General features: G+C 31.1%; 1 protein-coding gene across 5 annotated transcripts in view; it reads left to right on the forward strand.

Annotated features, from left to right (window-relative positions):
* The window catches only part of CSMD3 (CUB and Sushi multiple domains 3), a 1,245,805-nt gene that overhangs the window by 504,302 nt on the left and 722,970 nt on the right, over positions 1 to 18,533 (forward strand). For 2 of the 5 annotated variants that reach the window (XM_082720053.1, XM_082720054.1), the window contains exon 7: positions 4,957 to 5,268. The exons of the other annotated variants lie outside the window; for them this stretch is intronic. In XM_082720053.1, coding sequence (XP_082576179.1) covers positions 4,957 to 5,268 — 312 coding nt within the window. The remainder of the gene's footprint in view (positions 1 to 4,956; positions 5,269 to 18,533) is intronic. 5 annotated transcript variants of the gene reach the window in all.

Genomic DNA, 18,533 nt, shown 5'->3' on the forward strand with positions numbered 1-18,533 from the left:
CCTTAAAACTAAATTACAAACTATTCTTTTTCAGGATTGTTTCACCTAAAATTCTCCTAATCGGAGAGACAATTTTATACTAGGTTAACAGTTAAAGTAGATTATATTTCTTTTACACTTTAAGGGCTAATTTCTATTTCAGTTTATCCATCTCTTCTCTAGGTTTAATATTCAAGGTACAAACACATCCACTAATTTGTACTGAAAAATACTAAGCTATAGAGATCTTAGCATACTGGAATTAATAATGTTTAACATGAAAATACCTAAGTTATGTACCTGACTACAATATGCCTCCTAAAAATTATAGCATGTAACAAAGCAGTAGCTTTGTTTTGCTTCATACCCACATACTGCAATTAGTGTTCAAGAGTTACTTCACTTATTGACATGTTTCTTTGGTTCATCTAAGTAGTAGTAAATAAAAGAAGACCTGTAGCATACACATTAAATTACATATGCTAAAATTTCTAGATTATCTAAATAATGGCTCAAATAGTTGTTGCATTAGTTGTATTTAGATTTTATTTTGATGTTATTTTGTATTTTTTCCTTTTGCATGTTTTCATGTTAAATGTTTATTGCATTTTTCTTCATTATATATCGTAATACCACAAAATTATATATCGTAATACCACAGTTAGAATTATTTTGTTAAGCCTTTATTCAAATGTTTCACTAAAATTAATGGAGCATAATATATTTTTATATAAAATAACATGCCAACATAAATATCTAAAAGCCACTTATTTGAACATGTAATTATCTTTAACATGAACTTATGTAGCTATGTACATATTGGGCCATCCACTTATATCTCTAGCATCATATTCTGTTCTTCAATTCTGTTGTAAATTAGACAATAATTACAAAGCAGAGGTGCACAAAATTGTTTTAAAAATCTAAGGCTAAAAATTTTATCACAGTTTAAAATTCAATTATGAAATGAGTTTTCATTTGTTACACTTTCTAAATGACACATTTATAAATGGCTCTATAAGAATTATGCTCAGCCTTTTGAAGATATATTGTTGAAATAAGAAAGACTTCAAAAACATAATTTTCATTATAATGCATAATATAATCTAAATTTAATATTGTAAGGATTACTGTTAAGTAAATTTACCAATTTACATGTGTAACATATGTCATTTTCCATTATCATAGTTTCAAAGATGACATATAGTTATGATTTATAGAAGCATGCATATATATGTAAACCATTTCATTTTATTTTTGTTATATTGAGAAATGTTTTACTAAGGAATATATATAAAATATACTTTAGACCTGTGTTTATATTGTAAACATCTTATTTTTAAATAGATCTCCAGTAATTTAATGGCAGGATAATCTAATTGTGAAAAACACATCTTGTATACATAATTTGATTTCAAACAAAGAATGGATTTTCTGAATGTACATTTTATTCTTTAATTTGGGTTGTATGTTGTATAACAAATGCATTTAATACTGTGCTATTAAAGATAATGTTTATTTATTTGTGTAGCATACTTAAATTTCTGAAAGAAAACAACATATATTTTAATATTGGATTAGCTATATAATATATTTAATAATGAATTATTGCTATATATAATCCTAAGACTTTTCCCAACATTGGCAATTACCTCATAAAACAGTTATGTATGCAAAGCTGTTGAGTGTTTTTAAACTGTTAAATGGTAATTGTTGCATTTTGACAATTTTAAAATCTGTGTTTCATACACTGCCAAATTAAAGTGGTACCAAAATCAGTATTCTAAATTAGTCTACATTTTAGATAAAATGATTATATAATATATGATATAACTGTATGGTGATTGATGATTTTATTGCCTTATAAAGGAAATCAATGTTATTTTTATGTAAGTTATTCCATTTTATAATCAAACATATTTAACTACATCTAGATGCACCTATGTCTCCTACTATTATAAGATATGATTACTTTTCACTCTATAGAAATTTGAACATTCTAAATAAACCCATTTCACACAAAATTTGTATGCTTTTAAGGGTTGGGAATTATAACACAAATCTTCAAGTAACTCTCACTTATGCAAATAAATCTTCAGATTCCACACTTTTCCAAAATGATGACTTTGAAAGTTAAAAACAAAATTGTCAGTTTTCCTCCCTTTGGAATTTCTCTTCATTATATGTTTGAAATATGACCTTGCCATGGTAAAAATTATGATCATATTTCCTTTATGAAATTCATTTTCTTTATTATTGTTAATATTATTTTAACATTATTAACTTTATTCACTTATTTTTTCTTTTGATGAATATTTCTTGAGCATCTACTGTGTACCAGACACCGTTCTAGATGCGAGGTATTCAGCAGTGAATGGAACAGAATAACAAAAATCTCAGCATTCGGGGAGCTTGCATTCTAGTGTCAGGAAGAAAGAATATGAGCACAAAATATACATAAAACATTGGAGCTAGTTAGTAAAATATCTGGTTGAAATATGTATCTGTTAGATAAATTGTTTTATTCAATCCTTTATTCCAACTTTCCACCCAGTTCTACATTCAAGCTGAGGTTAGTACTGAATCACCACCACCACTAGCCAGAAATAGAGTTCTGTTGCTGAAGATTTTAAGTCTGGAATTGCTAGCAAATCCTGGATCTAAAGGCTACGAAAGATCAGTTTTAACTCTCAAATTTGGTCAAGACCTGTATTTATCTTGTTTTCAAGAAAATGGGTATTTGGAATTGGTCTATAGGTTTTGGATTAGTTACGGAAGCAACATAGATCCCCAAGAATTACCCCAGAATTATTGACCCATACACAAGAGATTATTCATGATCAGCTGTAATGACTTCAGTGATGGAAGATAATAAATAGCTATCCAGTTTATTCCTTGTAGTAAGGCTAGAACTTTGAATTGTGATAGTGTGCACTTTTTTTTATACTTTTAAGACTGTATTTTGCAACATATGTTTATCGTTAAGTGGTTTTCTTTTTTAAACTAAAACTGAAAGCCTAGAAATTTCGATACAGTTATACAAAGTTTTCCAGTATTAGTTTTTCATCCTCCCTGATTTTATACTTCCTTTCTAAAGTGGAAGGTGCAGTTAAATTCCCCAGGTGAATAATACGGATCAGGTAATTGTTTTTATAGTAATAAGCACATGGGCATTCCAAATACCTGATCTATCCTGAGGTTAATTACTAAATGTTAGTCTTGTAAGCATAGTTATTGCTTAATCATATGATTAAAGAAAAATCTTACTAAATATTAGCTTAGTAAATCTTATTGGCCAATTTGCGTAACCAACATGGATTTAGAAGATAGTAATATTCACAAAATGGCTTGGATAAATACTCAATAGCAACTTCTTCCTGACTGATGTTTTAGAGTATATTAAAGGTCTTTAAAATAATCTCATAATTGTCATACCATATTTATCTTTGGCTCCCTCAAAATACAATAATTTAATTCTTTTGAATTTCTCTATCAAATTTACCAAGGTATAATAATTTAGGCTGGCAGAATTAGTAGCAGATATGTATCCCTTTATTTGCTTATGAATGAGAGGACCCCATGTTTGACTTCCTTTCAGCTTTAAAGCAGAATTCAGAATTACTGGTCTTACTAGCCACCTGCCTGCAACATAAAAGGGGAAAAAAAAAATGTAGAGCATGCCCAAACTACATTAAGTGGTTAAACTATTTTCTTCTTGCAGAATGGTTAAAATATTCCTTGTATTTTTGCTACAATATCTAATTATACTTTGTAGATAGAAGTTCAAGATGCAATTTATTGAGAAGGCAAGTATATGAAAACATATCACTCACCTGCCTTAAAGAATATTAAGAAGCTTTCTAAGCAGGACCTGATGATTATGCCTAATTTGTAGCTGTACTTCCAAAATTCAGTATTTTTTTCTTGTTAAGCATTTTAGATGTCAAGACCATTTTGAATGTATCTTCATTCCATTTTATACTTTTATTATAAGTTACTTTTTTCATTTTTTAAGAATTATGTCCTACCATGGGTAATCTTTTAAAAAGGTTTAGGTGATAGAAAAAGAAAACCCTAATTTGGCACCTTTAAACTCTATTTTTAAATTACTATGAATCTTTAATAAGGTTAGGAATGTAGAGAAATATATGCCACGAAGTGCCTATGAGACATTTGGATATTCGCAACCATTTATTAAAGCTAGTTTTGTATGAATAAAGGTTCTGAGCTATTAGTTAATTTTCAATCATTTCTAAATATTATTTTTAAGAAGTTGAAAATTGGCTAGTCTCAAGTTTTACTTTAAAATAGCGAAAAATATTACCAAAAATACAAAAACAACCCACTAAAGTCTAAAGCATATATAGCTCATGACATTGAACATTTTATCATGTGGCGACTTTCCGGCAAGTGAAGTTAAGATAGACATTTACATAGAATAGTTATTTCAGAGCTTTATTTTTTTTAATCATTTTGTTTTAATTTTGGCTTTGATTTTAAATTTTCTTTCACTTGCTTATCTTAAAATAGAAATGTTTGATGTTTTTCCCAGAAATTATGAAGAGATATGGCACAGACTATTCGAAGCATACTTTTTGAGAAAAGTGTGGTTACACAGTTACCCATTCTGTCAAAATTTGTCACTTGCCAGGAATTCATTGCTAATATTCATCTGTAGATAAATAACAAAGAAGATTGATTCAGTGCAACATAAAGAGTTTACTGCTTCGCCTCCCTGCCCCAAAATGTGTTACAGTGCAAATGTGGTATATTTGCGTGTGATATCTATTCATAGGTTGAGTGATACAAAGCAATCATCTGATCTGGTTACTTCACATTCTAGGGGCGTGATTGTGTTTTGCCTCTTCATGTTGGTTATCCTTAAGGTAATAGAAGGGAATATAATTTATTAAACTTATCAGAAAAAAATAAAATTTAAAAGAAAAAGTTAGCATCTAGTGCTACTGTGTCCCACAGGTTCTTCTACATTGGCCCACACTACCTCCACTGGTGAGTTAGAGGAGCATAACAGGACTTCCACTGGTGCTTTTGCTGTTGCTAGCACATCTGCAGATGTTACTGTATCCCGTGTTACAGCTGTCACCATCCATAGACTTTCCGTGGAACAGCGAGTGCAAGTTACGAATCTCAGAAATTCAGGTCTGGACCCCAACACGTCCAAGGATGGGCTCTCTCCTCATCAAGCAGATACACAAAGTACAAGGAGAAGACCAAGAAATGCTGAACAGATAGAAAGAACTAAAGAGCTTGCAGTTGTTACTCATAGAGGTATTGGATGTTATTTTACTTGTGCCCATTTAGTTATAGCAAAAGCTATATTTTCGTAATGATTCCAAGTAGAGAATGAGCTGAAAGAGAGCCAAACTGTAGGAAGCAAAAGAAAAACTTTAAAGTAGCTGAAAAATACAGATAGTAATAGCCAAAACCTGAATCATTTGAAAGCACAAAAAAAAAAAAAAGTGAAATGCAAATATTGGGTGGGAGTGGGGGTAAAAGTAGAAAGAAAAGAATGCATAAAAGGGATCATAAAAACAAGTACTAAATATCTATTGCATATTACATGCCAGTTATGATGTTGAGGTAATTTGAAATAAAATAGCCAGTTTCTATTAATAAGTGTGCATATTGACACATTGGTTATTTATCCTTTGTAGCAATTTTCAGCATTTGCATGAAATTTTTATGTTACACAGATGCTATTGAACAATTAAGAAAATAGATAATTTGGACACAATGGAAGCATTCTATCTGGTGATTATTTTATGAAGTTTTCTCTTCTACATCTAAATTACCTATTGCCTGAGCTATATGATTGTACTGAGATTTCTCATTTTGAAAAGGTAACAGCTATTCATTGAGATTATGGAACAAAATTTAAATATCCATTAACTTTCTAATTTCTATAGTAAAAAGGCCAAATCATATGTTGGTAATTTTCTAGTTAATTAATGTTGTAAGACTACCTTTTACAAAGTTAGGAAGTGTAGCAAGTGTATTTTTCTGTTTCTTGGTAGCAACTTTCATTGAGCAGTTCATGAGAAAAAATCAGTGTAGTGTCAAAAATAAAGGGACTTACTTCATTTATATTGATATATGCTTCGGTGGAAATACTAATTAATTGAACATGTTTCAAGTACAAAATACCTACTCCAACTCTATTTCCAACTCATCATCATGTGTTCTCCAAAATGGTTATGTTTTATGTAGTGCGGTTAGGAATGGTTTATACAGAGCATGATATAAGTGATGGAAAGCATTCTGTGCTCAGTGTACATGAAGGAGAAACACAAAGACATTTCTATTTAAGTTGGTTGAAAATCATACAGAAATAGATCAGAAACTCATTTCCATCAAAATTCATACTGACAGTATTTTAGTTTTCTTTACTAACCATCTTAAAAAGAATTCTAAACATATAGTAGTCTCCTTTAAAGAATTAAATCAATATCACCTTGCTTCTCTATTCACTTTCATACCATATTTCCACTGCTAAGAATATAGGAGTAATTATAAATTGATGATTTGCTTAATCAAGTCTACACTCTTTCTTAGTAGCAGGAAATTTAAAAGTGTAAATGTTATTCTATTAAAGAAAACTTCCCTTCAGTTTTTTCACTCTCTTTGGAAAATTGCATGAGCTAACACTGACAACTCTGTAATCCATTGAATAAAAGACAGATAATTCTCAAACATAAGTTTATTATATAAATCAAGTAATAATACAAATACTGCTGTAGTCAAAGTTTGCCACCAAGTGATCTGAGAAACTCTGGGGTTATAAATTAATATTTTATAGAACTAGGAAAAATAATTCATTTTGAAAAGAGAATAAATAGTAGAGTAAATAAATAATACTTTTCAATATTATTGAATAAAAAAGTGATTTAAAAATTACTCAATTTAAAATTTTGAACCACATTTAAATAAATTTAATTAAGCGTATTACTTCCTTGATAAATTCTAAGTCAGTACTCAAGTTTTCTCAATTGTCATAGTCTTCTCACTCTATTTTAGAGCTAATACATGTTTCATCCTTTTGCATATTCTTTCTAAAATAGTGTTTTTGGATATAATAGCCATTTGGTTGTGCCATCTACTTTTGAAGTAAATATTTCTTAGTTATTTATGTTTAAATTATATGTATGGAAAACGTTCTAAATGGTATATTATTTTTTCAGTGACTTAAATTATTATACTTTCATCAAATTTCTATATGAATTAGACTTAGTACTTCTGACTCTTCTTCAGCAATCTGCTGTTTCAGTGATTTCAGATACCTAAGTTATTACATTTGAGGCACAAATTTTTAACATTTTGAATTAAAAACTTTAGGTCAATGTTAGAAATAAAAGAGGTATATCATCCCTATGTCTATTAATGCTTTTGAAAACACTCAATATTTAGCTATATTTTCAGACACAATATAGACTTTGAAAACTTGACTGTTAACAGGGCCAAATTTCTAAATTGGAATCAGCTGACATCAAAGCAATATTCTTTATAAAAATAATTCCAGCTCACCAGACATACCTGGAATGTCTACTGAGTACCAGGATGTGTTCTAGAAAATAAAGATAACAGATGACCCCCCTCCTTCAAGAGATTGAGATAGAGTGGAAGAAACAGAGAAATTAATCTGGTGGTACAAGAAAAATTTTGTAAAGCTCATCACTGATTAGATACTCAAACAGTTACAGGGTATATGCTGACAGGGAGTCATTTAATTGACATAGTGAATGAGTCAGTAAACATAATGCAAAACTAATTTCTTAGTTTTTTTCTAGGTATTTTAAAGAACACAAATCAGTTTTTGTTCTTCTATTCCAAGGTCCACAATGTAGGCAGAATTGTCTTTAAAACCTGGACCATATACACAATAGAATATTATTACTCACACATCAGAAAGGATGAATACCCAACTTTTGCATCAACATGGATGGAAGTGGATTAGATTATGCTAAGTGAAATAAGTCAAGCAGTCATTTATCATATAGTCAATTATCATATGGTTTTACTTGACATAATTGACATATGATATGACATAATTGACATATGATATGACATAAGATAATTGACATAAGTTAATTATCATATCATAAGTCAATTGACACAAGTCAATTATCATATGGTTTTACTTCTTTGTGGAACATAAGGAAGAGCATGGAGCTATTAGGAGAAGGAAGGGAAAAAACCGTGAGAGACTATGGACTCTAGGAAACAAACTGAAGGTTTTAGAGCAGGGTGGTTGGAGGGATGGGTTAGCTCAGTGATGGGTATTAAGGAGGACATGTATTGCATGGTGTACTAGGTGTTATATGCAAATAATGAATCACGGAACACTGCCTCAAAAACTAATTATGTACTATATGGTGACTAACATAATATAATATAAAAATAAATAAATAAAACCTGATCACATTACACCACTGCATTAAAGCTTCCAATGGCTTCTCCATGATCTTAGGAATAAAGCCAAGATTTGGTGATGACTCACAAGAAATTCCATGATCTGGCTTTTGTCCGTATCTCCAAATTCATCCTGCAGGACTCTCATAGTTACTCTATTTTTTTTGGCCAAACAGAAATTCTTTTAATTGGCCAAACATAGCGTGTTCTTTTCTACTTGAAGCCGCTTTTATGAGCTATTCTTTCCATCCTTTCAATCAGATCATTCTAATTCCCTTTTGAAATTTTAGTTTAAATTATCAACTCCAGAAAAGTTAGTTTTCTCTTTTAACTCACCATTGTACTCTGTACTTCTCCTGCATTTGTAATCACTAGCCCTATGGCTTGATCTATAAAATTTTCCTCTCTGAGGAAGGGGGTGCATAGTCTGGCTCATGCTGTATTCCCAGGGCTTAGAACAGCTTCTGAACCATAGACATATTTAGATAATATTTGTTAAACTAATGGATTTATATTTATAATATGACCACTAAAACTTTCACTTAAATTTCTTAGAAGTCTTAAAATTGTAATTTTCAATATATTCAAATATCTATATATTTCAGTATTTTAATTCATAAAAAGCATCTTATTCTCATGAACCCACAATAGTATATTGCTTTTATATATTACCACTTCAAAATTCACAACATAAAACTAGATATAAGTGACTTACTTATAACCCTTATCCATTTATAAAATCGAAGGATATTTATAGTTAAACCCAAGAAAACTATAAAGTTGATAAATTTCATATGAATAAATATTAATGTTATGCAATGAATATTATTTTGCTGAAAGTCACTACCATTTAAAGCATATATGTGATAGAGATTGTGATAGCCTAGTTTCCTTTGAGGTGTTCAAGTCCATGCTATTTTATGCTATATGATAATTTAATTTTTCATAATTTTTATTTAGTCACACTGCAATTTCATTTTTTAAAGATTTTATTTATTTATTTGACAGAGGTTGCAAGTAGGCATAGAGACAGGCAGAGAGAGAGGGGGAATGTAATTTCGTTTTTATTTTGTGATATCTTGTTTTTTTTTAAGATTTTATTTATTTATTTGACAGAGAGAGATATCACAAGTAGGCAAAGAGGCAGGTAGAGAGAGAGGAGAAAGCAGGCTCCCTGCCAAGCAGAGGACCTGATGTGGGCCTTGATCTCAGGACCCTGAGGTCATGGCCTGAGCAGAAGGCAGAGGCTTAACCCACTGAGCCACCCAGATGCCCCTTGTGATATCTTTTGATCATTACTAGTTTCCAATTTATTCTCAATAATTTGAGGCAATTAAAGTACTTACAGTTTACATCAGTATCGCTATAAACTCAAAGGAGACATAGACACAGAAATTGCACATAGTATTTGGTACTTGTACTTGTGTGTTGTAGACTCAATCTATGTATTAACTTACTATAAATCAGCATAGCTAGATACTTTATTAATAATAGACACACCATTAATGAATAAGTAGGAAAAAACTTGAATGTTTATCAAAGATATCTCCAATTCTCTATAGAATACTCTTCCAATTAATTTTCCTACTATACTATAGTTAAAACATCAGTTAATTTGGGATGCCTGGGTGGCTCAGTTGGTTGAGCATCTGCTTTTGGCTCAGGTCATGGGATTGAGTTCCGTATCAGGCTCTTTGCTCAGCGAGGAGCCTGCTTCTCCTTCTGCCTGCTGCTCCCCCTGTTTGTGCTCACTCCATCTCTCTCTCTCTCACACACACAAGTAAATAAATAATCAGTTAACTCAATTTCAATTATCTTCTTAAAATATTTTTTTCACTTTCTACTTATTCAGTAAAAGGAAACCATTTCCAATTTTCTCTATTAAAAAAAAAGTCTCAACATTGAAATAAAAAGTAAAAAAGAAAGAATACTAAAAAACAGTGTTGTTTTAGATCTTTAAACTGTGTACTAGCACACACCACAGCTTCCTGTGGTCATAGCATCCAATAGTCCCAGCTTTTATTGACTGGATTTTAGTCCACTTATGCTACCTACTATGTGTGAGACCCTGTGCAGGTTACACGAACTATCAGAGCTCTATTTCCATATCTGTAAAATAGTGTCACATGAACTATCAGAGCTCTATTTCCATATCTGTAAAATAGTGTCATTGTATTACAGTAGGGTTTCTGTGAGGGTTAAACATGGTATTAGGTGGAAGTGCTAAAAAATGTTAGGTATTTTTTCCCCAGTGGAAAGTTAAAACCAAATTGCCCAGCATTGCTAGTTAGTTCTGGTTTGAGAGGTTTGAGAACTAGAGGTTTGGGAACTAGGTTTGAGAACTAGACTGAGTCTGTATTTGCCCCTTGTTAGCTCTCTGGTCTTGAGCAATTACTTCAACTCTAAAAGCTCAACTTCTTAGTAATGGAGAAAACCTGCGTCGTAGTTAGCTGTGTGGAAAAATACAGCGCAGTTGTTTTCTTGTGTTCAACAAATACTAATTACTGTTACTTGTATTATTATTCATCAAATATGTTTCAACTCTTGCTGTGTGCATGACATTGTACTGGAGAGGAGAGGTATAAAAATGAAGAATGCAAGCTATGCCATCAGGAGGACTGTATAATTTATAATTTATAATTTTTGAAATGCTATTGAAGAAAGGAGAGTGACTAAATACTTCTGAATGTAATAAGTTGAGGAAGGCTGTATAGAAGATATTAGAACTAGTTTTTGAAATAGGAATCAAAGTTTCAAACTAGTAAATTGTGTTTATCACAAGATGCATTGAAAATGGTTTGACTAGATACTTGTGCTAAATAAAAATATGAGGAGTGTATACCAAAATAAACACAAGAAGTGTTCAACTGTATTGATAGGAGTTTACATTTATATAAATAATCTAAAAACAATTGATATTTTTAGTTTGCAAAATGCCCAAATGTCTAAAATTAGATAATCTAATAATATATAGTAATATTTAAATTTCACCCAAATACTTTTACAAGAACAATAGGTTCTTTTGAAATTAATTATTAATATTTACTTAAACCACCTTTTTCAATAATCCCTAAACCCTATAGTTCAGTATAGTTCAGCCCTAAGATATTTAGGCTCAATTAAGATAACAGGACCTATGTAATAACATAATTAAAACATTACAAGTAGAGTGTTCCTGTACTTCTAGAATTATATACTTGAGAATTATCTAGAATATTTCAGATTCATCTAATACAACATCGTTATTTTGTAAAGAAAATTGTGGCCCGGCAGAGAATGTAATGAAAAGCTAGTTTATATTGCTAGATCATTCTTTCTTTCATTTATCCAGGACTTATAAGGGCCTAATATATTCGAAGCCTTGTATTAGATGTTATTAATGTTAAAGTAATATAGATGAGTGGCACAATGGTGTTTCTTTCTTAGGAAGTGTATAGTCATGCCATTTAAAAAATAATCATTAAGATGTGTTTCTCCACATAATTTAGTTTAACATTTTTTGTATTATGAAATATCTTTTTTTTTCAATATGTAGACAAGTTCTGTTAGCTGTTAATGAGTAGCATTGTTAGCTGCTGTTTTCAAGTATAAAATGTGGATATATTCTTCTGAAGAGTTCCTATACATTAATATATAATTATAAACTCTCTTTTATTGCTTGTCCTAGTAGCATATTAACTTAGATGATTATAACATGTTGTAGAGTCGAATGTGTTATGAGCATTTTGTAGCCATAGTTGCTGTTTATTTTTATTTATTTTTTATTTATTTGCAGCATAACAGTATTCATTATTTTTGCACTACACCTAGTGCTCCATGCAATCTGTGCCCTATCTAATACCCACCACCTGGTACCCCAACCTCCCACCCCCGATATAGTGTAGTCAGTTTTTCCATAGTAGTCAATTTTTCCATAGTATGTTTAATAGTATTTTTAATCATATCAATAGGATCAAACAGAGCTTCAGTTTGATTTACTAATAGGAAATTACATTTAGCTAAAATTGAATATGAGGTAGACTTACCCCTTCTTTATAACAGCAACCTAAAAGGAAACCTATTTTAATCATTAGTTTTTTACTAGAACTCTTTTTATTTTTTTTTCACCTTTAAGATAAGAGTGGTTAATTCAGCATAAAACTTCATTTTAGGTCAGCAGTTTTAATCTAAAAAAAGCAGTATTTTTTTTTTCATTTTTGTCATGAGCAATATTTTCTTCAAGTTAGCTCATCTTAGCACTTACATTGCTTAACAGAAAAGAGAAAACACTATCAGACAAGCTGAAATTTCTAGTTTAATTCAGATATCAAATTCTGATACATAACAACTTTGTTCAAAAAAACCCTGTAATATGACAAAAACTTTATTGTATTGAAGTGATAGATTTTGGGTGTCTACTATAGGCCTTCCACTAATAGGCTATCTGGCCACATGTAAAATTTTAAGTATTTTCAACAGCTTGTAAGCAACTAATACTGTTTCCAAAAATTCTATTAATAATTTTATAGAGTATACACTTGTAAATCTAGAACATATTCTCTTTTTCAATCTTCAAAAGCAATAGCACAATAGAGAAGTTAATTTATGCATGATTACTTAGATATTTATGGATATTGATATTTGGCCATCAAATATTAAGGTTTTTATTAAACATATTATCTGTTTGCTAAGCATGTGATGAATTCCAAAGAAGTAGAATATGGTCTTTATTTTTAAAGGAAAATTGGTAGGGATAAAACTCCAGAGAAAAATTATCTGTCACATCTAAGAAAAAGAATTGCTACAGAATCAATACGATATGTGAGCGGGGATGAGTTATAGCTATCTTCAAATGTGTGATGTGTTATTATTTATAAGAGAGATCAAAGGTGTTTGGCCATAGGTTGTAGAACTTTTATGGAACCACGGGGAGATAAAAAGTATTATAAAGAAAACTTCTAACATCAAGTTTTGTTCAAATACAGATTTTGTGTTTCAGGAATCAGTAAATTCCCAAATCACTAATAAGATATTCAAGCATAGCTTGATGGACAAATTAGATATTTAGAAAGCATTTAAGCATCAAAGAGTTTATCAGTAATATGATTGTTACTGCCCCTTCTAATCCCAAGTGTCTATAAATCTATCCAGATATATATTAATTAAATGTATTTGCCATCATCTTCTATTTCTTCTTGATGTTTGAATTGATGTGATCTTATTGTTATGGTTATCCCATTGTAATAGCCAATGTTAAAACAGTCATAGACGTGGCCGGCACTAATATCAAGGAAGTTGAAGATTGGCTCTCTCCTTATTTTCATAGATGAGAACTCAAGGAAGTTGAAGATTGGCTCTCTCCTTATTTTCATAGATGAGAACTCAAGGAAGTTGAAGATTGGCTCTCTCCTTATTTTCATAGATGAGAACTCAGCCAAATAAACACTTCTTTGGATATCAGTGCCTACCTATATACCTTAAATTCTAAAAACTCTCCATCTGAGGATCTAATTCTAGCTTTTTAAGTTAGTGTCTAAGATGAGAAAGTTGCTTTCCTCAGGATCTCCTTTTCTTTTTTGTTTTCTTTCCTCTTCTTCCTTCCTTCCTTTTTTGACTTTCTGGATTTTTCCCCTTCATCTCTTTTTCTCAGTCTGTTTCTTTTCTCAGTTATTTTCTTTCACAGTCTTGGTTCCTCTCTGCCTCCCTCTTTCCTCCCTCCTTACCTTCCTTCCTTCTTCAACAAATATTTACTGAGTGAGTTACACACCAGACTCTTCCAGTTCTTGAGTAAGTGACATTGAGCAAAAATGAGTAGACCCTGCTTTATTGAGTTTATATTCAATTGAGGAGAAAAAGACAATATGCAAATAAACAAAAAACAACGATGGTAGCAGGGATCGTGCAGGAAATTAAAACAGGCTGTGCAATGTATGGGTGACTACCTTAGTTTAGAGAGCAGGAAAGGCTTCTTTGAGGAGGTAAAAGTTAAAGTGAGACCTGAACATCATGGAAGAAGACAGCCATGTTAAGATCACAGGAGAAAGCGTATCACATAGAGAAAACAACAGGCTAGAAGGAGTTTGAATTTTGCTTGAGAAAAAGGCCAGTGTGCTGGAGTTCCGTGGCCACGGAGGAGAGGGGTGGAGATGAGGTGGGAAACTGGTGGAAACCACAGATCATATAGGTTCTTAGGCTGAGGTAAAGAGTTTTATTTTAATCTAAATGAGACAGGAGCCACTGGTGGTCTTTAGCAGGGAAGTGATATTATCTAATATAACTTTCTTTTTTGTTTAAAGATTTTATTTATTCATTTGACAGAGATGAAAGGTAGGCAGAGAGGCAGACAGAGAAAGAGGGAGAAGCAGGCTCCCCGCTGAGCAGAGAGCCTGAATGCAGGGCTTGATCCCAGGATCCCAAGATCATGACCTGAGCCGAAGGCAGAGGCTTTAACCCACCTAGCCACCCAGGCGACCCGTAATAAAACTTTCTTTAAGATGTTATTTCAACAGGAAATTAAATTAAAAATTTGAATAGGAGCAGACAGACAAATTAGTAATGTATACAGAGGTGGAAATAATAGTTGATAGAGACTGGGAGTCCAAGTCTTAGACTGTGCTTCTCAATCTTCAATGTGAATACAAATCACCTGGCAGTCTTGTTCAAATGCAGATTGTGATTTGGTGGAATTGGGTGGGATCTGGGGTTCTGCACTTCTAACAAGACTACAGGTTATGTTGATACACTGAATAGCAAGAATTTACGTGAGGATGATTGTCATGGGGAAAGAGCATTACTTGTCAAATACTACCTGCTCTCTCTCCACTCTCCAAGAGATCTTGTTCTTCACTTGAAATATTCCCAATGCTGATAAACTATCTCATAAGTTATAGTAAAAGTTATATTTTAATTCTGTAGGAATTACTCTAGTGGTGGGAAATTCATGAGTAGAGGGGATATTTTAGGGTGATGGATTTCTTGGGTCAATTTTAATGACAATAGTTCTGTCAACACCTAAAAATGACAAAGCTGATTATATTAGTTATGATTTCACTGGGAAGATCAATGAATGTATGGATAACTGTTGAAAGCATTTCCACATCAAATTTTAATTAATCTATTAATTTTTATGCTAAAATCTATAACTTGAAAGGATTTTTTAAAAATGTATTATCAAATAACAGAAAGAAAAAAATACGAAGATTAGTTTCCCTTTACTTACTATGTTTCAAATCTCTGGAGAGTTAATTTATAGATGAAGCAAAACAGTGAAAAGAAGGATACAAAATTTGATTATCAAATCAAATATTTTCATGATTGAATAATTAACCATTATATTCTGTTTAATAGAAATGGCAAGTTGCATTTGCCTGCTTGAATTCCCAGGTCTTTCTTTATGAGACTAAGTGATGTATTGATTTTCATGCATGCATAACATAAGTAATAACAGAATAATTTATAACTTTTTGAAAATTATCTGGTTGCATACGATTCTTGTAAGATATTTTTATTATATTAATTATTGATTTTTTATGGAAAAACTTTGATATTGGTCAAATAGATATATATTTAATAGATAGGGAATTATTAACATTTAGATGAGCGTACTACATATAAATATTGACTACTGCATGCTTTATCAATATCTTATCATTTTTTTTGTTTTGTTTTTTTTCATTGTTCTCTTGACTTTTTCCTAATTATATTATGTGGTGGAAAACTGTGTTCAGTGTCAATATTTGTAGCAATTTAAAAATCCATGTCTAGAAATGTACCAATTTATTATTTAAATACATAATTATTTATTGATTATCATCCTCACTTTCTATTCCATTACCACATTTCATCACATCTGTAAAATTGTCAAAACTATGCTATTCATACCAGTGAATATATTTTTATATTTCTAATTCTTTTATATTTTGTTGAATAAGTTGCTCTTAAGGGAGAAGGAAGAGAAAAAATAAAATGTTAGAATTTACTTGATAATAGGTTTATGTATTTTAAAAAAGTATTAGATAAAAATACCCTGAACGCCTGAGGACCTTTATGACAATATTAAGCAACAAAAACATTTTTTTCCCAACTGAGAAATTTGCAAGTAACTATTTTAACATTTTAATCCAATGCTACCCCTCAAGCCATGCTTTTGAGTTATTCCTTTGCAAGGATTTTAAGAACTACTGATGACCCCGTGTTTCTGTTTTCCTTTGAGTAGATTTTAGAAAGCATATATCTTTCATATTAATTGGAACTATCATCTCAAGAATGATGGTCTTCATAAATGCTATTTTTTTCAGATTTTAAACCCCATCATTACACTTTTTAGTAATTGTTAATCATATATCTTAGTAGCTTATTCCTTATATTAACATGCCATTTCTTATTTTTATAGAATGGGCAAACAGAGGAAGAAAATATATACTACATTAAAAAGGAAAGTTTAAAGATTGGAGATGAAAATGGTTTTATGTGTCATTGATTTCCCCTGATGGTTACCAGAGCTCATTATCTTACCTGTGAATGATGGTCACAGTAAATGTGATGCTTGTCACTTTTAAATCTTTTCCCTTGTTAAAATATTTTGAAGGGGCTAGACTTTCTATTTGTGCTCAAAGTTGGTGCCAAAGTGGACTCCTCTGCTTTTTGGAGTATGAAAGAATGGTCCTATGTTAGAGACATTTTTAACTTGTTCAGAATTATTTCAGGGCATTTTCACCCACTTTTGCAACAAGCTGCTTCCCTTGCATGTAGTTTTCTAGAGCATATGGCTGCCCTGCTGTGCACAGAGTGAAATCACACAATTAAGTTTTACAATTTTAGGAAGAGCAGAGCCTTCATATATGGTAGAACAGCATGGTATTAGGTTTGGGGTGCATTGCATAGAATATTTTTCTCTTCACAATTACATCATTTATATTCTAAATCATGGACTGTTGCTTTTTAGTGCTGATGGTTGATTTTTCTTTATTTAAAATATTCTTCAAATGGCATTTCTTCCTCAATACTAAATGGGATTAAAGTGAAAAATTTCTAGACTGACTTTTGTCTAGATCCCAGAACAGGTAGAAATTTTTCATTTATAAGGCTTACATTAAGAAAAAAAAAAATCAACTCTCCTGAACTTTCCATTAGAAAGGAATGCAGCCAAAGATGGTTTAACTAAAAAGATTACAGGATGATTTGAAATTCATATAGCAGTTGGTTTGTACTACACCTTTTTTATTCATCTGTTCACATTTTTAAAATAAAGTATTAAGAGACTTCAAGCCATAGGACTATACTTGGTACTATAAGTAAATAATCAATATCTCCATTCAATATTAAGTTAATGATGCCAATTCTACTTTATATTAAAGTGAAACATGCTTAAAGTCAGATATTATTGACCACTTAAATTTTATATGATAAGCTTTGATTTAAAAAGTAAATTAGGATAGTATATACTAACCCCATTTATTTGTGGTTTTCTGGATATACACTAGAGAGTTTTGATTAAATATATGGAATGCTGCTATTTCATAGTCAGAAGTCAATTGAATGAACATACTTAGCTAACATATGTATGACCGTGGGCAATCTACTTGCACTTCTCCATTTTACATCTGTAGAAAGGAGGAAAATCATCCAATTTTGAGTCGATACTTTGTGGTTCAAAAAACAGTAGGCACAGAGCACCCATGCTTTAGATACACAACCAATAAATGAAAACAGCCCACTTCTGGAGCCAGTATAGGAAGAAAATATGCTCTAGTAGTATAAAAATTATATATAAGGTAAAGTATGTGAACAAATTAAGAAAATAACACAGAGTTTTAAATTTCTTAAGTTATTTCTGTATAAATAAATATAGATAGTTTAATGCGATATTGATAGAGAATTCTGGTAACAACTAGTATATACAGCTTTACTTAACACTATCCATACTAATCTCAAGTATAAATTACACCGGAGTAATGTATAGCATTCAGTTCATTTTAGGTTTCTGTTTACTTTTTTTTTTTTTTCTTTTTTGGCCAGTTTACCCTTAATTCAGTTGCTTTCTAAGTTTAGTACAGCCAGATCACTTACCATCTTAGCTACCTTATCCTTGAATTTTCTTTGCTTCTTGGGCAGAGCAAAGTAATTGACAGAAAAAAAGAGTAGATATG

This window comes from Mustela nivalis, assembly GCF_964662115.1.
Source record: "Mustela nivalis genome assembly, chromosome: 2".
Classification (NCBI taxonomy): domain Eukaryota; kingdom Metazoa; phylum Chordata; class Mammalia; order Carnivora; family Mustelidae; genus Mustela; species Mustela nivalis.